Source organism: Crocuta crocuta, unplaced genomic scaffold, assembly GCF_008692635.1.
Source record: "Crocuta crocuta isolate KB4526 unplaced genomic scaffold, BGI_CrCroc_1.0 scaffold72, whole genome shotgun sequence".
Classification (NCBI taxonomy): domain Eukaryota; kingdom Metazoa; phylum Chordata; class Mammalia; order Carnivora; family Hyaenidae; genus Crocuta; species Crocuta crocuta.
In genome coordinates, this window is record NW_027529427.1 from 2,425,009 (window position 1) to 2,449,312 (window position 24,304).

The following is a 24,304-nucleotide window of genomic DNA, read 5'->3' on the forward strand; positions in this document are numbered from 1 at the left end:
ATATGTTCTATTATGTGCCATGTCTTTATTTGTTCAACTTTTCATTCATACTTTATTATTAGTATTATTTATTTTAGAGAGTGGGGGAGAGGGACAGAGAGAGAGAATCCCAAGTAGGGTCCACACTCATCACAGAGTCTGGCATGGGACTCAGTCCCACAACCCTGAGATCATAACCACAGCCAAAATCACGAGTTGGGCACTCAACCAACTGACCCACCCAGTCACACCAAGATTTTATTTTTTACAGTTGCCTGGCTGCCTCAGTCTGTAGAGCATGTGACTCTTGATGTCAGAGTTGTCAGATGTCAAAGTTCAAGCCCCATGTTGGGTATGAGGCCTACTTAAAATAATTTTTTAAAATTAATACTTTATTTTTAGCTTTAGGTTTACAATAAAACTAAAAGTAAAGTACAAAGATTTCTCATAATAACTCCTGCTCCCAGACATGCCTAACTTCCCCATTAACAACATTATTTACCAAAATGGTATCTTTTTTTTTAAACCAAGGATGAACCTATATTGACCACATTATAATCACCCAAAGTCCATAGCTTATCTATAGGTTCAGTCTTGGTGGTGTACATTCAGTAGATTTGGGTAATGTATAATGACATATATTCATAATTATAACATCATACAGAGTATTTTCACCACCTGAAAAATTCTCTGTGCCCTACCTGTTCATCTCTCCCCACCCTGTACCCCTGGCAACTACTGATCTTTTTTCATTATCTCCACAGTTTTGCCTTTTCTGGAATGTCATAGAGTGGAAAGCATATCATACTGTATGTGGCCTTCTCATATGGGATTTTTGCACTTTGAGATTCTTCCATGTCTTTTCACGGCTTAATAGCTCATTTCTTTTTAGCACCACTAGGATTCCATTGTCTGGAAGTACTGCAGTTTGTCTGTTCACCTACTGAAGGACATCTTGGTTGCTTCCAAGTTTTGGCAATTATGAATAAAAGTGCTATAAACATCCATGTGCAGGTTTTGATGTAGACAAAGTTCTCTGTTCCTTTGAGTAAACATCAAGGAGCACGATCACTGGATCATATGATAAGAGTATATTTAGTTTTGTAAGAAACCACGAACTGTCTTCCAAAATGGCTGTACCCACATTGTACAATACAATGGCTGTAATGTATGAAAGTTTCTTTTGCTCCACATCCTGGCCAGCTTTTGGTATTGTTCCAGATTTTGGCCTTTCTTCTAGATGCGTAGTGGTGTATCCTTGTTTTAATTTGCATTTCCTTGATGACATATGATGTGGAACACCTTTTCATGTACTTACTTGCCTCCTGTATGTCTTTAGTAAGGTGTCTGTTAAGGTCTTTCGCCCATTTTTTAAATTGGGTTGTTTGTTTTCTTGTTCGTTGAGGCTTTTTTCCCAAGTTTATTTATTTATATTGAGAAGGGGGCGGGGCTCAGAGAGAGGAAGATAGAGAGAATCCCAAGGAGGCTCCACACTGGCAGTGCAGAGCCCAACACAGCACTCAAACTCATGAACTGTAAGATCTTGACCTGAGCCAAAACCAAGAGTTGGGTGCTTAACTGAGCTCCCCAGGGCACCCCTCTTGTTTGTTGAGTCTTAAGAGTTCTTTGTGTATTTTGCTACCAAAATTAATCAGCTGTGTCTTTTGCAAATATCATCTACCAGTCTGTGGCTTGTCTTCTCATTCTCTTCTCTAATTGGTCTATTGCAGAACAGAAGTTGTTTTTTTTATAGCTGTAAAAATATTTTTTAATATTTTATTTATTTCTGAGAGAGAGAGAGAGAGAGGCAGCGTGAGCAGGGGAGAGTCAGAGAGAGAGGGAGACACAGAATCCAAAACAGACTCCAGGCTCTGAGCTAGCTGTCAGCACAGAGCCCGATGCGGGGCTCAAATCCGCGAACCGTGAGATCATGACCTGAGCCAAAGTCAGACGCTTAACTTACTGAGCTACCCAGGCACCCCAAAACAGAAAAATTTTATATTAATTAAGTCCAGCTTATAATTATTTTTTTCATGGATTGTGTCTTTGGTGTTGTATCTAAAAAGGCATTAAGATTCTCAAGGTTGTCTAACTTCCTCCTATGTTATCTTCCAGGAGTTTTTATAGTTTTGCATTTTGCATTTAGGTCTGTGATCCATTTTGAGTTAATTTTGTCAAGGGTATAAACTCTGTGTCTAAATTAATTAATTACTTCTTTCTTTCATTCATTCATTCTTTCTTTCTTTTTTTCTTTCTTCACGTGAATGTACACTTGTTCCAGCGTCATTTGTTGAAGAGTTTATCTTTTTTTTTTTTTTTTTTTTGGGGGGGGGGTCAATCTCCCTTTGAGAATCTGATAAAGCCAAAGCCTTTCTCCCCAGAATGCACTTCCACTCATTCATGCAATATTTTGCATACCCCCTCNGAGAGGATCAAACCATTTTAGTGAGAGGCTTAAGAGAAAGGTTGAAGAGTTAGGAGTACAATGAGATCTGACATCCTTGGCCAGGCCAAGATCTCCCCAGCTTCACAGTCACTGAAAGTGAAGAGATTATCTTTGATCCATTGTATTGCTTTCTTTTTGTTTTGTTTTGCTTTGTTTTGTTTTCTTTTGGTAAAGTGTTACTTGGCTATATTTATGGAGATCTATTTCTGGGCTCTCTATCCTGGTCCACTGATCTATTTGTTTATTCTTTCACCAATACTACATTATCTTGATTACTATAGCTTTAATTTTTTAAATGTCTATTTATTTTTTTTCTTTTCTTTTTTTTTTTAATCTATTTCTAGGAGAGAGAGAAAGAGACAGCGTGAGCAGGGGAGGGTCAGAGAGAGAGGGAGTCACAGACTGAAACAGGCTCCAGGCTCTGAGCTGGCAGTCAGCACAGAGCCCGACGCGGGGCATGAACCCACGAACCGCAAGATCATGACCTAAGCGAAAGTCGGATGCTTAACCGACTAAGCCACCCAGGCGCCCCTCTATTTATTTTTGAGAGGGAGAAAGACAGAGCCTGAGAGGGGCAGAGGAAGAGGGAGACACAGAATCCAAACCAGTCTCCAGGTTCTGAGCTGTCAGCACGGAGCCCTATGCAGAGTGTGATCCCACAAACCGTGAGATCATCACCTGAGCTAAAGTCGATGCTTAACCAACTGAGCCACCCAGGTGCCCCTTGGTTACTAAAGCTTTATAGTAAGTCCTGAAATCAGATAGTTTCAGATTCCTCACTTTGTGTTTCCCCTTCAGTACTGTAGGGGCTATTCTGGGCCTTTTGCCTCTCTATATAAAATTTAGAATCAGTTTGTTGTTGTTTTTTTAATTTTTAAAATGTTTTTATTTATTTTTGAGAGAGAAATAGAGACAGCATGCTCAGGGAAGGGTCAGAGAGAGAGGGAGACACAGAACCCGAAGACAAGATCCAGGCTCTGAGCTAGCTGTCACCAGAGCCCGACGCAGGGCTCAAACCCACGAACCATGAGATCATGACCTGAGCTGAAGTCGGACGCTTAACCGGCTGAGCCACCCAGGCGCCCCAGTTTGTTAATTTCCTTAAGATAACTTGCTGGGATTTGGGATTGCATTGACTCTTAAAGGTCAAGTTGGGAAGAATTGATATCTTGATAATATTGATTCTTCCTATCCATAAAGATGGATTATCTCTCCATTTATTTAATTCTTCTTTGATTTTGCTCATCAGAGTTTTATAGTTTTTCTCCCATAGATCTTATGTATATTTTGTTAGATGTATACCTAAGTATTTCACTTTTGGGGGTGCTAATGTGAATGTTGTTTTAAATTGCAAATTCCACTCGTTCATTGTTGGTATATAGGAAAGCAATTGACTTCTGGGCTTTTTGTTTGTTTATTGGTTTGTTTTCAAGATTTTATTTTTATGTAATCTCTACACCCAACTTGGGGCTTGAACTTACATCCCTGAGATCAAGAACCACACACTCTACCCACTGAGCCAGCCAAGGGTCCCAAAACTTGCTATAGTTGCTTAATAGTTCCAAGAGGGTTTTTTTTTTTTAATCAATTCTTTCAGATTTCCTACATAAATGGTTATGTCGTCTGTAAAGACAGACGGTTTTATGTTTTGGTTCCCAATCTGTATGCCTTTTCTATTCCTTAAAATTTTATTTACTTATTTATTTTTAACCTTATCACATTAGCAAGGATTTCCAGTGCAAAGTTGAAGAGGAATGGTGAGAAGAGACATCCTTGGGGGCGCCTGGGTGGCTTAGTCAGTTAAGCGTCCGACTTTCGCTCAGGTCATGATCTTGAGGTTTGTGGGTTCGAGCCCCGCGTCGAGCTCTGTGCTGATTGCCAGCTCAGAGCCTGGAGCCTGTTTCAGTCTGTGACTCCCTCTCTCTCTGACCCTCTCCTGCTCACGCTGTCTCTCTCTCTCTCTCTCCTAGAAATAAATAAAACATTAAAAAAAATTTAAAAACAAAAAAAAAAAGAAGAAAAAAAAGAAGAGACATCCTTGCTTGTACCTGATCTTAGTGAGAAAGCTTCTAGTTTCTCACCACTAAGTTTGGTATTAGCTGTAGGGTGTTGTTGCTGTTGTTATTCAGTCCTTATAACAACCCTTTGAGGTGCATATCAATATCTTAGTTAACCTGGGAGGACACTGAGGATCACAGAAGTTAAATAATTTATTGAAGGTCAGTATAAGTAGCTGAGATCCAAATGCAAGTTTGTCTGATTTAGACACTGTGTTAAGAAAAAGAAGGAAAAGGGGTGCCTGGCTGGCTTAGCTAGTAGAGCATATGACCCTTGATCTCAGGGTCGTGAGTTCGAGCTCCACATTGGGTGTGGAGGTTTTAAAAAAATTTTTTTTAATGTTTTATTTCTTTCTGAGAGAGAGAGAGAGAGAGAGAGCGTGAGCAGGGGAGGGTCAGAGAGAGAGGGAGACACAGAATCTGAAACAGGCTCCAAGTTCTGAGCTGGCTGTCAGCATAGAGCCTGACGCGGGGCTTGAACCCACAAACTGTGAGATCATGACTTGAGCCAAAGTCGGACGCTTAACCGACTGAGCCACTCAGGCGCCCCGGAGGTAATTTTTAAAAAATTAAATCTAGAAAGAAACAAAGAAAGAAAAATGAAGAAAGAGAAGAAAAAACAGAAAGAAAGGAGAGAAGAAAGAGAAAGAGATAACCTGAGATCTAGTCCTTGGGCGCCTGGGGGCTCAGTCAGTTAAGTGTCTGACTTGGGCTCAGGTTATGATCTCATGGTTTGTGGGTTCGAGCCCCACATCAGGCTCTCTGCTGTCAGCACGGAGCCTGCTTTGGATCCTCTGTCTCCCTCTCTCTCTCTGCTCCTATCCTGCTCTCTCTTTGTCTCAAAAATAAATAAATATTTTTTTAAAATCTTAAAAAAACAAACAAAGGAATAGAGACGAGGAAAGAGGAGAAGGGCAGAAAAGTAAAGGTCTCCAACTGGAGGATGGGAACTAATGAAATTTAAGCAAAGCCTAAGAAGTAACATTCATTCATTCACGTGTTACTGACAGTTATGTATGAGACCATGCAGGGGAGGGGGGTTGTGCTCTGTTTTTAATGTTAAGGAGGGAAAACAAAATGCACTGAAATAAAGCTAGAGAAGCTGACTGACACCAAGGAATCAGACACATAATAATATATTCATCGTTGATTCAAAAGGTTATATATTGAGCACTTCTTATAGCCAATCATTCTTTTAGCTACTAGGCATATAGATAAAATACCTGGGTATTTACATTCCTGTTGTGAGACTCAGGCAATACACACATATGTATGTTAATGGTCAGGATGCAATAAATATTATGAAGAAAAATAAAGCAGGAGAGGGGTAGGGAGAATGTAGGAGACATTTGCTGTTTTATTTATTCATTTTTAAAATGTAGTTTACTTTAGAGAGAGAGAGTGCACATGTGAGTGGGGAGGGAGAGGGGCAGAGGGGGAGAGAGAGAGAGAGAGAGAGAATCTTAAACAGGCTCCATACTCAGTGGAGTGTGGAGCCTGATGAAGGGCTTGATTCCAAGACAATGAGATCATGACCTGAGCCGAAATCAAGAGTTGATGGTGCCCTGCTATTTTATATATTGTAGTCAGAAAAGGCCTCTCTGATAAGGTGACAGTGGAGCAGAGATATTAAAAGAAGAAAAAGAAGCAAGTCCTATGGATTTTTACGGGGACAGAATTCCAGGCAGAGCCAACTACAAATATAAAGTCTCAAAATGAGAACATACTTGATGTGTCTGAGGAACATCAAGGGGGCCTCTGTGGTTAGAGCAGAGTGAGCAAGGGGAGAGATGTAGGGGGTGAGGTCAGAGAGAACAAGGTGGCTTGATCCTATCAGGATCTTGTGGCCCATTGTAAGGACTCTGGTTGTTCTTACTCTGAGTGCGATGAGCAGCCAGTGGAAGATTTGAAATGAGTAACAGGATCTGACCCATATGCTTAAAATAGGAAGGCCGCAGGGCACCTGGCTGGCTGAGTCAGTGAAGTGTGTGATTCTTGATCCCAGGGTCATGAGCTCAAGCCCCACATTGGGTGTAGAGATTACTTATTTAAAAATTTCTTTTTTAATATGATGGCTGCATGGATAGAAGCAATGAATCCAGTCTGGAGGCCATAGCAATTATCCAAGTGAGAGATGGTGGTGGCTTAGATGAGGGTGGTAGCAGTGGAGGTAAGAAGTAGTTGGATTTGGAATTTAATATAAAGCTCGAATAAAGAGAATCTGCAAATGGATTAGATGTGAGGTGTGAAAGAAAAAGAAAGAGTTAAGAAAAACATCATACAGAGGTGCCTGGGTGGCTCAGTCGGTTAAGCGCCTGACTTCAGCTCAGGTCATGATCTCATGGTTCGTGGGTCTGAGCCCCGTGTCGGGCTCTGTGCTGACAGCTAGCTCAGAGCCTGGAGCCTGTCGTCAGATTCTGTGTCTCCCTCTCTCTCTGGCCCTCCCCTGCTCATGCTGTCTCTATCTCTCTTTCAAAAATAAATAAAACATTTAAAAAAAAAGAAAAAAGAAAAACATCATATAGGTAAGTTGCACCAAACTGCCAAAATGCAGATCATATTAATCTTATATAAATTTTGCAGAAAATAGGAAAGGAAAGGACTCTCCTCAACTCATTATATGGGACCAGAATTGCTTTCATAACCAAACCAGAAAAGGGCAATATTAGAAAGGAAAATTATAGGCCAATCTCATTTATTAACAGAGACACAAAAATCTTCAATAAAACGCTGACAAACTGAATCCAGCAATGTGCTAAAAGATAATACACCAAGACTAGTTTAAATTTATGTCAGGAATTCAAGGGTAGCTTAACATTAGAAAATGCATTCATTTTATTCAACATATTAATAGATGAAAGGATTGGTGCCTGGGTGGTTCAGTCGGTTAAGCGGTTAAGCGTCTGACTTCAGCTCAGGTCATGATCTCACAGTTCGTGGGTTCGAGCCCCGTGTTGGGCTCTGTGCTGACAGCTCAGAGCCTGGAGCCTGCTTCAGATTCTGTGTCTCCCTCTCTCTGTGCTCCTCCCCCACTCATGCTCTGTTTCTGTCTCAAAAATAAATAAACATAAAAGATTTTAAAAAATAGATTAAAGGAATAAATCACACAACCATCTCAATAAATCCAGAAAAAGCATGTGATGAAATCAACATGCATTTGTGATAAAAAAAAAAAAATCTTTTAGGGGGGCACCTGGGTGGCTCAGTCAGTTAAACATCAGACTCTTTTTTTAAAATTTATTTAAATCCAAGTTAGTTAGCATATAGTGTAATAATGATTTTAGGAGTAGAATTTAGTGATTTATCGCTTACATATAACACCCAGTACTCATCCCAACAAGTGTCCTCCTTAATGCCCCTCAACCATTTAGCCCATTGGCCCACCCAACACCCCTCCAGCAACCTTCAGTTTGTTCTCTGTATCAAGAGTCTCTTATGGTTTGTCTCCTTCTTTGTTTTTATATTATTTTTTCTTCCCTTCCGTTATGTTCATCTGTTTTGTATCTTGAATCCCACATATGAGTGAAATCTATGATATTTGTCTTTCTTTAACTTATTTTGCTTAACATAATACACTCTAGTTCCATCCACGTTTTTACAAATGGTAGGGTTTCATTCTTTTTGATCTCTGAGTAATATTCCATTGTATATATATACCACATCTTCTTTACTGATTCATCTGTTGATGGACATTTGGGCTCTATCCATACTTTGGCTATTGTCATTAGGTCTGCTATAAACATTATGGTTCATGTGCCCTTTGAAACAGCACTCCTGCATCCTTTTGGTAAGTACCTAGTAGTGCAATTGCTGGGTCACAGGGTAATTCTATTATTAATTTTTTAAGGAAACTTCATACTGTTTTCCAGAGTGGTTGCACCAGTTTACATTCCTGCCAGTAGTGCAAAAGTGTTGCTTTTTCTCTGCATCCTCACCAACATTTGTTGTTGCCTGAGCTGTTAATTTTAGCCATTCTGACAGATGTGAGGTGATATCTCACTGTGGCTTTGATTTGTATTTCCCTGTGATGTTGAGCATTTTTTTAAGTGTCTGTTAGCCATCTGGATGTCTTCTTTGGAAAAGTGTCTATTCATGTCTTTTACACATTTCTTCACTGGATCATTTGTTTTTTAGGTGTTGAGTTTGATAAGATCTTCATAGATTTTGGATACTAACCCTTATCTGATATATCACTTGCAAATATCTTCTCCCAATCTGTCGGTTATCTTTTGGTTTTCCTGATTGTTTCCTTCACCGTGCAGAAGATTTTTATCTTGGTGAGGTCGCAATAGTTCATTTTTTCTTTTGTTTACCTTGCCTCCAGAGACGTATCAAGTAAGAAGTTGCTGCAGCTGAGGTCAAAGAAGTTTTTGTCATTTTCTCCTGTAGGATTTTGATGGCTTCCTGTCTTATGATTAGGTCTCTCATCCATTTTGAGTTTATTTTTGTGTATGGTGAAAGAAAATGGTCCAGGTTAATTCTTTTGCATGTTGCTGTCCAGTTTTCCCAACACCATTTGCTGAAGAGACTTTTTTTTCCCATTGGATATTCTTTCCTGCTTTGTCAAAGATTAGTTGGCCATACATTTGTGGGCCCATTTCTGGGTTCTCTATTCTGTTCCACTGATATATGCGTCTGTTTTTGTGCCAGGACCATACTGTCATGATGACTACAGCTTTGTAATACATCTTGAAGTCCAGCATAGTAATGCTTCCAGCTTTTGTTTTCTTTTTCTATTCGGGTCTTTTCTGGTTCCATGCAAATTTTAGGATTGTTTGTTCCAGCTCTGTAAAAAATGCTGGTGTTATTTTGATAGGTTTTGATAGATTGAATATGTAGATCGCTTTGAGTAGTATCAACAAGCATCTGACTCTTGATCTGAACTTAGGTCTTGATCTCAGGGTCATGAGTTTGGCCTGTGCTGGGCTCCATGCTGGGTGTGAAGCCTACTTAAAAAAACATTTTAGGGGCGCCTGGGTGGCTTAGTCGGTTAAGCGTCCGACTTTCGCTTAGGTCATGATCTCGCGGTTCGTGGGTTCGAGCCCCGCGTCGGGCTCTGTGCTGACTGCCAGCTCAGAGCCTGGAGCCTGTTTCAGTCTGTGGCTCCCTCTCTCTCTGACCCTCCCCTGCTCACGCTGTCTCTCTCTCTCTGTTAGAAATAAATAAGACATTAAAAAAAAACATTTTAGAAAACTGGAAGGGAACCTGTTAATCTGATAACAGGTATCACTAATTGTATTCAGTCTTGTAAAGGGGATCCTAACTACAGCACTAAGACAAGGAAAAAAAGATAAAGGATTAGATGAAAAAGAAGCAAACTGTTTCCATATACAGAAAATATTAAAACATGATAGCATATGTAGAAAATTCGAAAGAATGGAGATGCCTGGGTGGCTCAGTGAGTTAAGCATCAAACTTTTGATTTCAGCTAAGGTCATGATCTTACAGTTTGTGAGATTGAGCCCCATGTCAGGCTCCACACTGACATTGCAGAACCTGCTTGGGATTCTCTCTCTCTCCCTCTCTCTTTCTCTGTCCCTGCCCCATCAATAAATAAATAAACCTTAAATAAATAATATAAATAAATGGACCAATAAATAGATAAACAAATAAATACCTCACAGAAGATAATATAGATTTTATTCATGAATTCAGAGTAGGGAAGTATTTCTTAAGACTCAAATACAGTAAATATAAAGAAAAAGATTGATCAGGGGTGCCTGGGTGGCTCAATCAGTTAAGCATCCAATTTTGGCTCAGGTCATGATCCCACAGTTTGTGGGTTTGAGCCTCGCGTGGGGCTTTGTGCTGACAGCTAGCTCAGAGTCCGGAGCCTGTTTCAGATTCTGTGTCTCCCTCTCTCTCTGACCCTCCCCTGCTCACGCTGTCTCTCTCTCTCACAAATAAATAAAAAACATTAAAAAATATTTTTAATAAAGAATGTTTAAGCTTATGATTAAAAAAAAAAGAAACCAAGAACATCTGTTCATCAAAAGACAGGTCGCAGAATAAAAAGAAGTATTTATAACATATATAACTAACAAAGGATGTCTCCACGATGTGTAAGTTAATGGGAAACATTACAAATTAATAGGAAAAAAACCCTCCTAACAATAGACATTATAAGCATGAACTAAAGATTTAAACTAGCACTTCACAAGAGGTAATCCACAAGGTGAACAAACATGAAAAGTTGCTCCACTTCATTAGTAATCAAGCAATGCAAATTAAAGCCACAATGAAATATCACTGTATGAACCAAAATAGCCAAAATTAAAGTCTGAATATATCAAATGTTGACAAGAATACACAGTAAAAGCACTTCTCATATACAGTTAATGAGAGCGCAAGTGGTTAAACCACTTTGGGAAAGAGGTTAGCATTATTTAGTAAAGAGGAAGATGCCCTATGATACATTATTTCCACTTCTACATACATCACAAATACATATAGTATTATATATATGTATCTTCAAAGTCAGACAAACGAAACTATACAGTTAAGGAATGTACACACATATGAGAAGTGATTGCCATAAAAGTCAGAATATTACTTATCTATGGCAAGGAAGGAATGATGTATGAGCCAGTAGGGACACACAAGTCCTTTTTGAACACTGGTAAGGGTTTTTTAGTTAGCCTGGATGGTAGTCACAGGAGTATTCCATCCGTAAGTTTTCCCTCATATATTTTATATTTATGTTTTGTTACATTTGTCTTTATGTGTGTTATATTTCACAATAAAAATGAGCTTTAAAGAGCATTTAATTCAACACCCATACATGACAAAACTCTTAGCAAACTAGGAACAATAGGGATTTTTCATTAACTTGATAAAAGTTATTTTTTAAGAAAACACTATTCTTACTGTGAAAACATTGGAAGCATTTCTTTTAAAACCGGGAACAAAAGGAAGATGCCAGCTATCACTGCTTGTATTCAACATTGTACTAAAGGTCCTGGTCAGCACAAGAAAAGGAAATTATAGGCATAGTATTGAAAAGGAAAACGCAAACTGCCATCATTTGCAGATGACATGATTGTCTTTGTAGAAAATTCAAAAAGTCTATAGAAAAATTACACAGAAGAAAGAGCTTATCAAAGTGATTGGCCCTACGCCTGGGTGGCTTAGTCGGTTAAGCGTCCGACTTTCCCTTAGGTCATGATCTCGCGGTTCGTGGGTTCGAGCCCCGCGTCGGGCTCTGTGCTGACTGCCAGCTCGGAGCCTGGAGCCTGTTTCAGCCTGTGACTCCCTCTCTCTCTGACCCTTCCCTGCTCACGCTGTCTCTCTCTCTCTCTCCTAAAAAATAAAACATTAAAAAAAAATTAAAAAAAAAGTGATTGGCCCTAAAGCCAATATTGAAAATCAATTGCATTTCTATATACCAGCAAAAACCAATTTGAAATGTCATCTCTTTTTTTTTAATGTTTTTTTAAAATTTATTTCCAGGAGAGAGAGACACAGCGTGAGCAGGGGAGGGTCAGAGAGAGAGGGAGTCACAGACTCTGAAACAGGCTCCAGGCTCTGAGCTGGCAGTCAGCACAGAGCCCGACGCGGGGCTCGAACCCTCGAACCGCGAGATCATGACCTAAGGGAAAGTCGGACGCTTAACCGACTAAGCCACCCAGGCGTCCCTGAAATGTCATCTTAAAGATACCACTTACCATAACACAAAAACAATGAGGTGCCTAGGAATGAATAAAACGAAAGATGTGCATAATCTGTATGCAGAAAATGACACAATATCATTGAAAGATATTAAGGATCTAAATAAATGAAAAGATATCCCAAATCCATGATAAGAAATTTCAGTATCCAAAAGATGTCAATCTGACTCAAATTGAACTTGGGATTCAGTGCAATTCCAATCAAAATCCTGTGGAACTTGACAAGTTGATTCTCTTTCTCTTTTTTTTTTAAATGTTTTTTTTTTTTTTTAATTTACTTCTGAGAGAGAGAGGCAGCGTGAGCAGGCGAGGGTCAGAGAGAGAGGGAGACACAGAATGCGAAGCAGGCTCCAGGCTCTGAGCTGGCTGTCAGCACAGAGCCTGACACAGGGCTCGATCCCACGAACCGTGAGATCATGACCTGAGTAAAGTCGGATGCTTAACCAACTGAGCCACCCAGGCACCCCGACGAGTTGATTCTCAAATATGGTGATGGCCAAGAAGTGGCAAAATATTCCCAAAAAAGAGTATATTGGCAAGGTGGTGTTTGCTCTAGAGATACCTAGGTTTATTTTAAAGCTATAGGACAGTGTGCTATTGGTGCAGGTTTAAAAAAGTTGACTAATGGAACAGAATAGTGTCCAGAAACAGATCAATGTACATATAGAACTTTTATTACATAACAGAGTTAGCAAAACAGATCAGGCAGAAAGGAGGGACTATTTAGTAAATAAGATTGGGATCATTGATTTTCCATATCAAAAAATGCAAAATAGATTGTTGTAAAAATCCATGTACAAATCAATTCTAGGTAGACTCAGGACTTAAGTATAAAGAGCAAAATTTTAAAATCTTTTGAAGAATATCTAAGAAAAATTTTTCTGACCAGGAAGGTAGAGCCATTTTTTATATAAGATGCAAAAAGCATAATCATAAGTGAAAGATTGATAAATATGCCTATATCAAAATGAAGAACTTCTGATAATCAAAATATGTCATGAAAAAAATAAAGGACAGGTCACAAATATCTCACAAAAGAGAAAATAGTTGCAACATATAAAGCTAACAAAAGATTAGTATCCATCATATATAAAGAACTCCTACAAATCAGTAAGAGTCAAAAAGGAAAAATGTAGGGGCACCTGGATGGATCATTCAGTTAAGCATCCAATTGACTTCAACGCAGGTCATGATCTCATAGTTCATGGGTTTGAGCACTGAGTTGCATTCTGTGCTAATAGTGTGGAGCCTGCTTGGGATTCTCTCTCTCCCCCTCTCTCTGCCCCTCCCATGCACTCTCTTTCTCTCCTTCTGCCTCACAAAATAAATGAACTTAAAAAAAAGAAAAAGGAAAGATGTAGAATAGTATACACAGTATGCCAATCTTCATGTAAAACGTATGAGGAATAAGAATTTATATTACTATGTGCTTGTGCATGCAGAAACTGGAAGAATGCATAGAAATTAGTCACACTGAGGGCAGGAATGGGAACTGGAAAGATGGTGGATGGGGGAAAGAATGAGAACTTTGACTATACACCATTTTATATATTGAAAACTTTTCTTGGACATGTGAGTGTATTACACATTCAAAATAATGAGTTGCAAAAATTAAATAATTGAGGGGCACCTGGGTGGCTCAGTCGGTTATGCGTCCAACTTCGGCTCAGGTCATGATCTCACGGTTGGTGGGTTTGAGCCCCTCATCGGGCTCTGTGCTGACAGCTCAGAGCCTGAGGCCTGTTTCAGATTCTGTGTCTCCCTCTCTCTCTGCCCCTTCCCCACTCACGCTCTGTCTCTGTCTCAAAAATAAGTAAACATTAAAAAAAAATTAAATAGTTGAATTTAAGTTAATAAAAGAGAAAGAGAAAGAATGGGAGGAGATGTGGAAGAGATGGTGAATAGAGGCCGTCTTCTGAGATGCTTTTCTGTAAAGGGAAGTAGAGAAGGGCAGACATGGGAGGGGAAGATAGAGCTAAAGAGGGCTTGTTTTAGGCTGTAAGAAATTACAATGTGCTCACATGTTGCTGGGATAATCAAATAGAAAGGACAGTGATGCCCAGGAGAGGGAGGAGAGCCACCGGAGTGAAGACTTTGAGAAGGCCTGGGACCTCCCCCCACCCAGAAGGACAGGTGGGCTGGGATGTGGAGGCGGGGGTGGGGGTGAGGGAGAGTTCTCTTCTGTCTGCTTCTATTTTCTCAGAAAAACAACAAGCAAGATCATCAGCTGGGAGTGGGAAGAGTTCAGAAGGACGTTGGACATTTGAAGACAGGAAACAGACAGTAATTTACCCTGAAAAATACTGGGAAACCCCAATGAGCAAGGAGATAATGATAAAGATTCCAGCAGATCCAGACACAGGGAGAGGATTTATAGACTGTGGAGTGTGGGAAGGTCCTCAAATTCATCTGAAGACACATTCATCACTCTGTATTTCATTGTCTCCTTCACTAGATTCTGAATTCCATGAAGACAGTGATGACTTTGTTCTTGCTCTCTACTCTAGTGTCCAGCACATGGGAGGTGTTCCAGAAAGAGTCGTCAAAAGAATGAATACTAGAAATAGGGGCACCTGGGTGGCTCAGTCAGTTAAGTGTCTGACTCTGGATTTCAGCTCAGGTTATAATCTCACAGTTCATGAGATAGAGCCCCTTGTCAGGCTCTACACGGACAGTGTGGAGCCTACTTGGGATTCTCCCTCTCTCTGTCTCTCTCAAACTAGAGAACTAAGCTTTAAAAATTAAAAAAAAAAACAAAAACAAAAAAAATTCAGCTCAGGTCATGATCTCACAGTTCGTGGGTTCGAGCCACGCGTCAGGCTCTGTGCTGAAAGCTCAGAGCCTGGAGCCTGCTTCCGATTCTGTGTGTCCCTCTCTCTCTGCCCTCCCCTGCTCATGATCTGTCTCTCTCTGTCTCTCAAAAATAAATAAATGTTAAAAAATTTTTTAATTAAAATTTTAAAAAAGACTACTAGAAAAATAATTGATAATGATCCAAAGTCCTCAGTGTAATAGGCACTTATATATGTAGTGATAGTGACTTCATAAATTTGACCCACACCCATCATTTAATGAGTCCTCTTACAGCATATCCTCAGGATATGGGGTTAGTGTGGCCCAGGATATGGCATGATTTGCACACCCTGCCTCACATAGTCTGGTTTGCATTCAACGCGTACCATCTCTCCCCGGCCACAGGGAAATATTAGGAGGGTGGCTCACTCACTGTTGTTTCTCGGAATGAAGGGCTGTCAGGGACAGACAAACAGGAGGGCAGCCACTGCAGATGCTGGTCAGAACGGCAGGCTTCCTTCCGGGAGGCGGGAGTGCCAGGCTAATGACAGTAATAATGCAGAGCATGGAGGGCAAGAATCTGGAGGAGCGTGGGTGTGAGCAGAGACTCAACCTAAAGCATTCAGCACAGGGCAGAGACCAGGGAAGGCAGGCAGACAGAGAGGAAAGGCAGGTGGAGAGTAGAAAAGAGAATGAAGAATTCAGAGTGGGCAGGGGTCTCAGGCAAAATTTACTAAGTGATAAATATTGAACATCTACTATGTGCCAGGCTCTGAGGTAGGATACAGGGTGAACAAGACAAATGAGATCTCTGTTCTCTAGCCTATGGCTGGCAGGGGTGAGGGGAGGTGATGAACAGTAAACAAATACAAGATCATTTCAGAAAGGGATGAGTTGGGAACATGTTGATGAAATAGGGGTGCCTCAGTGGTTCAGTTGGTTAAGCGACCAACTCCTGATTTTGACTCAGATGGTGATCTGGGCTTGTGGGATCAAGCCTCATGTTGGGGTCCATGCTGAGCATGGAGCCTGCTTGGGATTCTCTTTCTCTCTCTTCCCCTCCGCCCTCCCCCTGCTCATGTGCATACTGTCTCTCTAAAATAAACAAAAAAAAGGAAAAATCATATTGATGAAACAGAGTGAGTGACTGAATGACAAGAGGGAGCCAACCAGGTGAAGAAGAGCATGAGGGGTGGGCAAAGGTTTTCATGAAGAGGGGGGTCAAAAGTGCTGGGGTGCTGAGGGAATGATTTCAGATGTTCTAGAACAACAAGAAATCTGATCGGGCAGGAGCATTGTTTGAATATCGAGAAGGAGTACAGGTTGGAGGGCCTCTCCTAACAATGAGTTCAGATTTATTACAAGTACAATGAAAAGCCACTCAAATATTTTAAGCAGGGAAGAGCATGACATGATATAATTTAGATTATAAAAATATTTCTAGATATTGTGAAGACTAGTTTGTAACGGGCAAGAGCAGAAGCAAGGGACCAGCTAAGAAGCTGTTGCCCTTTTCCAGATAAGCGATGATGACTTCAACCAGGATGGAAGTGACAAATGATGAAGAGAAGTAGAGGGATTCAGGATATATTTTGGATGCAGAGCCCACCTCACAGAACTTCCTGGTGAATTAGATCCAGGGCAAGAATCAGTGAGAAAAGGGAAATGGGAGAAAAGATGTTTCCTAAGTTTCCAGCCTGAACAAGCAGTTGTCATGTCCCAGGATGGGTCACTCAGAGAGCAATGAATCGGCAGGGGAAGACTTCAAGACATTTATTTTAGCCACATTAGTTTCACATGACTATTAGACATCCAAGTAGAGATGTCAAGCAGCCTGTTGGATAAATGAGTCTGGAGCTCTGGATATAAATTTAGGACTCGCTGACATTTACATAGTATTTAAGACCTGGGACTGGATGACATCACTGGACACAGAATGTGGAAATAGCAGAGAGCCAAGGACTGAGCCCTAGCAAGTGCTAACATTTAGAGGTCGAGCAGAAGACGACTGGGGATGGGAAGGCAAGCTTGAAGGAAACTAGGAGAGTGTGGCATCCTAGTTGTGCAATCAGAATAAAACATGGTAGAGAGGGACGGGGTTGGATGGAGTGAGAGGGGGATGGGGGAAGCTACTTTTGATAGAAAGGCTAGGGTAGGCCTCTCAGAGGTGAGATTGGATCTCAGTGAAATTTTAATGAAAAGAGTGAGTCATTTTGTGAAAAGCCAGGGGAAAACATTTCAGGCACAGGGTACAGTAAGTGCCAAGGCCCAGGGGCAGGTTAAGATCCTCTAGTTCTAGGAACATAGATCAGGTCCAGTGTGGCTAGGGCAAAAAGAGGGTTAGGAGAGGAAATCAGAAAGCAACCTAGTGGACAGGTCCTATAGGGCCTTGTAAGTCACAATAAGGAATTTGGATAATCTGAGTGCTAGAAAAGCTGAGTAATGCAACTCCACCCACTTAATTTAAAGATCATTTGAGTTGCTTGCGGGGAGAATGCATTGTAAGCAGGACCAGAGTGGAACGGGGGATCAGCCTTGGGATAATCCAAGGATGGTTCGAGGTCTTCACCATCACCCTCAGCCCCACCTTGATGCCCAGCGCTCTGCAATCTCCACCAGGAATGAGACGCGGTTAGGGACGCAGAGGCTCAGGTGACTCAGAATCTCAGACGCTGACTGGGGTGAGCATGGAGGTCCGTGGAGTTGGGTGAAAGGGGTGGAGAAGCTCGCCACCATAACCCGGGGCGGCGGGGGAATCAGACTGGCGCTCATCCTCCGCTGCCCTCTCCACCCTCCACCTGGGACCCAGCTGGGCGCACTCCTGCGGCACGGCAGCGGGAGGGTTAAACGGTGCGGGGCCCACCGCGGGAGGGGGAGAGGCGGAGACCGAGCACCCCGTNCTCCTGGCGCAGCGGTCACCGTCCCCGCGGCCGCCTCCATCCCGCCTCCAGCTCAGCCTCGGCGCTGTGCAGCCTCCTGCCGGGGGTCCCTGCTCTCGGGGCTCCCTCCCTCGGAGTGCGTTCGCTGACCTCCCAGTGCTCGCTTTCATCCCACTCTCGCCGCTTCCCAGCCTGTCCGGGGAGCTCGGGCCCCTGGGAGGGGTGGGCCCGGGGCAGCCGTGGGGATGGGGCCCGGTTCCCCGACCCCAAGGCTGCCGCCCCACCCCCAGCTCGTCTCCTGCGCACAACAGGTCGGTGAGAAACGAGGAGAGGGTGGGGGTGGCGCGCCAAAGCTAGGGACTGCGGGCTTCCTGGAGGGGGTGGCTAAAGAGGGTGCGGGGCTCGGGGACTGGAGTTGACGTTGGTTTTAGGGGGAGGAGGGATGCACAAGGCAGAAAGGCAAGTGACTCCTGGAGTCAGCTGGCCACCGATGTCCCCTTCAGCCCTTCTCCGCTCCACTGGTTCGCTCTAACCTCCTTCCTCCCTCCTTCCCTCCCTCCTGCTTTCTTCTCTTCCCGTCTCTCTCTCTCCCTTCAGCCCATCAGGGCCCCCATCCCTATCTCTTTCCGTAGCTCCACATCCCTTTACATTTGAAGAAACAATTTCCAACTCCTCCATCTTTGCTGCTCCGTTTTCGGAAACCCCCACCCCCCTTCATCTTCTCATTCTGTCTTCTGTATTATGTTCTCTGCTTTTTCCATATCTTTTCTCCCCATCCCTGGTCTTCTCCACCTCTTTTCTCCCTTCCCTTTCCTGCCTGGACCTTTCCTTCCCTGACCTCCTTCCTGCCCTTCCTTCTTCTTCCCCTGATCCTGCGACCCCTTCACACACACACACCCCCACCCCGGTTTCCGTCTCTCACCTGTATTCTTATATTGTTCTCCCTTCAGCATCTTGCAAGCTTCCAGTCTTCTGTGCTCACCTCCTTCCCAGTCCATTCTCTTTCGGGACTGACTACTCCCCCTCACCCAGTGCGCTGTGCCCGCTTCCTCCTCACCTTTCTCCTCTCCTCACTCTCAACCACCCCTCCCTCTCGCAGCGTCTTACCCCTTCTCCTCTCTCCCCTCTGGCCGCTCCCCTTTCCCATCCCCAGACTTTCCCCCATCGTATTCCCCTGTTATTCTCTGGGAGCAGTTAATGTGCAGAATCTAGAGGACCCAGGGTGTCATATCCTCATCCACTCTAGGGAGCCTGGCCCCCCTGGATCCACCACCCGCAGCTCCGAGAACATGTCCTTCCTCTTTCAAAACCAACCATCTAGGTTCTCCTGGGACTCTCCACCCAGGACAGTTAACATTTGAGGGGGTGGCCTCTCCCCGGCTCCACCTCCCTTCCGAGAGCACCTATGCATGTGGATGACTTAACACTGAGCAAAAATTATACTCTGTAGTTTTTCTCCCAGCCACCTCTGTCTTTCTCTCTTCCTTTCCGATCCTCTGTCCCTATTCTCCTTCCCCCGAAGATGCAGATTCCTGGGGGCCGGCATAAGGGAAATGCTTGGGACTCAGAGCCCGGGCTGGGATGCTCCCCTTGTGCACCCCCCACACACGTTCACACACTTGCTCAGATTGACTTCCTCTTCCCTCCCCCACTCTCAGACTCCCTCCCTAGTGGTAGGTGCTCAAGGAATCACAAGGTTCTTGGCTCTAAATTAAGCTCCAACAAGAGCTCGGAGCTGTGAGCAGAGGAAGTGAGAAGGAAGGAAGCCAGAGAAGAGAGAGTAGACCCTGAGGTGGGGAAGTTACTGGGATCTCTGGGCGGTAGTAGATAGGGGCTGGGGGCTAGACAGGAACCACTCTGCGAGTTCCCCCTCACCCCCTAGAAGGATGCTAAGCGGCAGCTGGAAGCCTCTGAGGGCAGGTGGGGGTAGGACTGGTGGCTGAATGGGCTGGGGAAGCACTCAGGACGGGGTTGAGATGTGACCCCCCTCTCTCCCCCAGTAAAGGCTGAAAAATCTGGGTCACAGCTGAGGAAGGAAGACCTCAGACATGAAGTCCACGATGTGGTGAGTTTGGCACAGCAGAGGGAGCCTGGGGGCCACTTCTCCTGGGGTCCGGGCCCTTTCCTCCTGGGTCCATCCTGGGCCTTCTATCCCAAGGGCCAGACCCTAGGAAGGTAGGGCATGAGGCCAGTCTTCCCAAGGCCCGCCTGCTTTTCCAGAGAAAGCTGGAGGGAGGCAGCCCGAAATCTCTGGTAGGAGCCTGTGCTCTCCACACATCAGGCCAGGGGGGCTTGAGTCTCACCCCCTCTCTCTCCCTTCTTGCAGGCCTGCGCTGTTGCTGTCCCGCCTCCTCCCTCTCTGGCCACTGCTGTTGCTGCCCCTCCCACCACCTGCTCAAGGTTCCTCCTCCTCCCCTCGAACCCCGCCAGCCCCGGCCCGGCCCCCCTGCGCCCGGGGAGGCCCCTCTGCCCCACGCCACGTGTGCGTGTGGGAGCGGGCACCCCCACCAAGCCGGTCCCCTCGGGTCCCAAGATCTCGACGCCAAGTCCTGCCGGGCACTGCGCCCCCCGCCACCCCCTCAGGCTTTGAGGAGGGGCCACCCTCATCGCAGTACCCCTGGGCTATCGTATGGGGCCCTACAGTGTCTCGAGAGGATGGGGGGGACCCCAACTCTGCCAATCCTGGATTTCTGCCTCTGGACTATGGTTTTGCAGCCCCCCACGGGCTGGCAACCCCACACCCCAACTCAGACTCCATGCGGGGTGATGGAGATGGGCTCATCCTTGGAGAAGCACCTGCCACCCTGCGGCCGTTCCTTTTTGGGGGCCGTGGGGAAGGTGAGTGGTGGTAGGAGAGGCTGGTAGGGGTGAGGGTTGGCGAGGCTGGTTGAAAGCTCTAAGGGCGGCAACAGAGTCCTTGTCTGTTGGTTCCTCCCACAAATGTGTCAGGCACTGTGCTGGCCCAGGAGGCAGAGATGAAACGCCGTCTGAGCCCTGGAGGAGCTCAGGTCCACTGGAGAAGACAGATGTGTAAACACTCAGGGATGAGTCAGTGTAATAAATGCTCTATTAGAAGCTTACATAGCATGTTTTTAGGTAAAGAGGGAAGGCAGAGATTACTTTTGCCTGGGGATCAGGACACCTTCCAAGAACTGACATTGGAGCTGGACCTTGAAAATGGAGTGGGAGTATTCTGTGCAGAAGAACACCGTGAAGGGAAAGGACCTTCAGGGTGACGTCTCAGCTCAGGGAATGCCAGGATAGGGCCAGTAGCTTGGCGGTGGGGCTAGGGCACAGATGGACATTTCTACCCCCTAGTTTCTGTGCAGAGAGAGGGGTTCTCTCTGACCTTGGAGCCTCCTCCTCATCACATGCATACAGAAGATTTGGGAACGTGGAGGAAAGGAACTGAAAACTCCAGAGAAAGTGGATGATAAGAATAAAGGTGGGGGGCGTGGGGGAGGGTCCAGGGAAGCAGAAAGAGTTGGACGATGTGGATCCGGACGGCCACACTCTGTAAACTTAGCTGAACCTGAAGCCTGATCCCACTCCCCTCCTCCCTCTTGGCCCCTACCACTTCAGGCCTCCTTAAAACTTTCTCCCCGCCCCAATTAGGTGTGGACCCCCAGCTCTATGTCACGATTACCATCTCCATCATTATTGTTCTCGTGGCCACTGGGATCATCTTCAAGTTCTGGTAAGCTGCGAGGAGGGCCAGTGCAGTGCTGGCAGATGGGGCCAGATGTTTGGCAGTGTTTGGCTGGAAGGAGGGCAGGAGCCAGGGCGGTGTTTATGCTGGAGGTGGGATAGGAAGTGGTCTGTGGTGAGGAAGACCTTGGAAAAAAGTGGTAGGGATTTGGGGCGGGGGAGACAGTGAGAAATCAGGGCAAATTCCCTTTCCCAGGGAAATACAATACGTGCACTGGGGGCTGGCAAGGGATGCCTTGAGGGGCATTTCCTCCAAGACAGAGAAAACTCACCGGGTCTGCGGGGTCCCTTCCTGGGGCTGCCTGGGGAGAAGCAAGAAAGTGAGAAAGTCCGGAGCGCTTTGCATGCATTTAATAATGGGTCGCTCAGTCCTTCACACTTTACTGAGAGAATCATTAGACTCAGGTGTCCAGGTCATTAGCTGATTTTGAACTAGAAAAAGATTTAGCCGGGCTCCTGCTGAGGAGAAATGGCTCTTCCGGGTACACATGGGGGAGGAAGCAATTCTGGGGGACTCTGTGTCGGTTGGGAGGTGGTACTGATTCTGTGTGGATCAGGACCAGGTCCNACACTCTGTCTCCAGAGATTTGAGGTAGGGAACTGTTAAGAGGCCAGTTTCTCTGCTGTAGGATGTCGGGTGTCTGAGTGGGGGTGGCCAGCACTGCAAGCCCAGGGTGGGGGCTTCTTAAGTGTGTGAGAGAACCTTTTTCTTTCTGGTGCACCAGCTGGGACCGAAGCCAGAAGCGGCGCAGGCCCTCTGGGCAGCAAGGTGCCCTAAGGCAGGAGGAGAGCCAGCAGCCACTGACGGACCTGTCCCCAGCGGGGGTCACTGTGCTGGGGGCCTTCGGGGACTCGCCTTCCCCTACCCCTGACCATGAGGAGCCCCGAGGGGGACCCCGGCCTGGGATGCCCCAGCCCAAGGGGGCTCCAGCCTTCCAGTTGAACCGGTGAGGGCAGGGGCAAAGGGCCGGGAGGGCCGGGGGGGCTGGAGCGTTGGTTGGGGGTGCTCCCTCGCGGGTGGGTGGGGAGGAGGCACCTTCCTAGGACTGGACCAGCTCCTCTCTGGGGGACCCTTCCGTCTCCCGCTCTCTGTGGATCTATGTCCTGTTGTCGCGCTGCCATTTAACTCAACTCTGCCCTCTTCTCCTTGAGTCCCTTTCTTTGCCTTGGACTTCCTTTCAGTTCTGGCCTACCCCATGGTTCCTGACTGTGCCCTTTCCATCTTCCTCTCAGGATTCCCCTGGTGAATCTGTGATGCCCCCCAATGTTGGGGTGCCGCCAAGCAGGAGGCCAAGGGGCCGGCACAGCCCCCATCCCACTGAGGGCGGGGCGGCTGTGGGAGCTGGGGCCGCAGGTGCTCCTGGCTCCTGCCCTTGCACACCACCCTGGAACACTCACTGGCCCAATAGGCGATCTTACCTGCTCACCCTCCTTCAGGTGGGGGCCTCACACATCTGTGGCTTCTGGTCCCCCATCCCCACCCTTGCACACTCACATGAAAGCCTTGCACACTCACCTACACCCTCCCGGGCCATTGCACACACTTGTGCTCTTGTACAGCCAGTCTTCTGCACCCTCTCTCCACCCACACCTCCCCTCCCCATCCCTCACCTTCTCTCTTTGTTTCACACTTTCACTTTCTCTTCTTTCCACATTCCATGCTCAGTTCAGTCACTCAGTGGTCAGTGGGTGACTTTCTCATTACCTCTCACATGCACTTCCTGGCCCCATGTTGTGGTGTTATGTGTTGTGCTCACGCTCTCCCTCACACACACCCACTGATCCAGTTTCTGTGGCCCCTGCATGCTGCCCCAAAGGTGGGTGGGAGGTGAGCTGGGGGCTTCTCATGCCCCCATCTGTCATGGTCCCATCCCAAGCAATGTCAATGTTTCATCGTCTTCCCTATCCCACCCCAAGGGCGTGCTCATTACCCTGAGGGCTCCCCCACGGGAATGGGGGTAGTGAGGCCCCCAAACTCCTCCCCCACTCCACTGCTAAATTCTGTTGTCTGGGAGATGGGTTTTTGGGGAGTCACCTGCTGCACTACATGAGAAAGGGGCTCCCATTTGCCCTTCCCTTCTTCCTGAGTCCCTTTCGTCTTGTCTGTCCTGGCTGTCTGTGTGTGGGTCCCTCTCTGGAATTCAGAGCCCCTGAGCCAGTCCTCCACTTTCCAGCTTCCCTAAGGGCCACCCCCCACCCCCCCAACTCCACCTAGGCTGCCAGGGATTGGGGTCAGCTGGTTCAAGGCCATTGGGAGCTCTGCCTCCCAATCTTTCCTTCCCCTTCCTGGGCTCCCTCACACTCCTCCTCTCCCTCCTTCCGTGGTCCCCCCTCCCTCCCCCCACGTTTGTCCCTACTTCTCGCCATTTTCCCACCTTTCTCCCTTCCTCCTCTCTTTACCTGGCTCCTATGCTGTGATATATATTTTTGTATTATCTCTTTCTTCTTGTGGTGATAATCTTGAATTCTTGTGGGATGTAAGTTTCAAAATTTTCAAATAAAGCCTTTGCAAGATACCTGAGTCCCCTAGTTCTACTTATGAACCCTGGAGAGAGGAGAGGGAGAGGAGCAACAGGCAGCCAAGAGGGAGGAGACACAGGGTGGGGGATGGGTGGGGGTGGGTGGGAGCCTCTTAAGACCCAGCGTGACCTGGGCCTGCTCTGACGTAGAGTTAGGATTCTGGAGTTTTGACTTGGGACAGAATGGAAAGAGAAGCTGAGGGGAGCAGCCAGAACAGGAGACACCAGGAGAGTGGCTTGCTAGTAACTTGTCGGT

General features: G+C 45.6%; 1 protein-coding gene and 1 long non-coding RNA gene across 4 annotated transcripts; one reads left to right on the top strand and one right to left on the bottom strand.

Moving 5' to 3' along the window:
• Nucleotides 1-7,234: 7,234 nt before the first annotated feature.
• Nucleotides 7,235-18,824, bottom strand: LOC144227486 (uncharacterized). The gene is made up of 3 exons (XR_013333940.1): nucleotides 18,744-18,824; nucleotides 13,780-13,947; nucleotides 7,235-9,631 (listed from the first exon to the last, which is right to left on the bottom strand). It is a non-coding gene; the product is annotated as an uncharacterized LOC144227486 (long non-coding RNA).
• Nucleotides 17,245-24,045, top strand: PIANP (PILR alpha associated neural protein). Of its 3 annotated transcripts, none has more exons than XM_077759101.1 (6): nucleotides 17,245-17,623; nucleotides 19,822-19,886; nucleotides 20,148-20,659; nucleotides 21,437-21,518; nucleotides 22,255-22,476; nucleotides 22,763-24,045. In XM_077759101.1, exons 2-6 carry the CDS (start codon nucleotides 19,870-19,872, stop codon nucleotides 22,782-22,784), a joined length of 855 nt encoding a protein of 284 aa, XP_077615227.1. In that variant the 5' UTR covers nucleotides 17,245-17,623; nucleotides 19,822-19,869; the 3' UTR covers nucleotides 22,785-24,045. The 3 variants fall into 3 exon arrangements, with proteins under 3 accessions (XP_077615227.1, XP_077615225.1, XP_077615226.1); XM_077759099.1 differs by lacking the exon at nucleotides 17,245-17,623 and adding an exon at nucleotides 17,849-18,132; XM_077759100.1 differs by lacking the exon at nucleotides 17,245-17,623 and adding an exon at nucleotides 19,521-19,613.
• The last annotated feature ends 259 nt before the right edge of the window (nucleotides 24,046-24,304 follow it).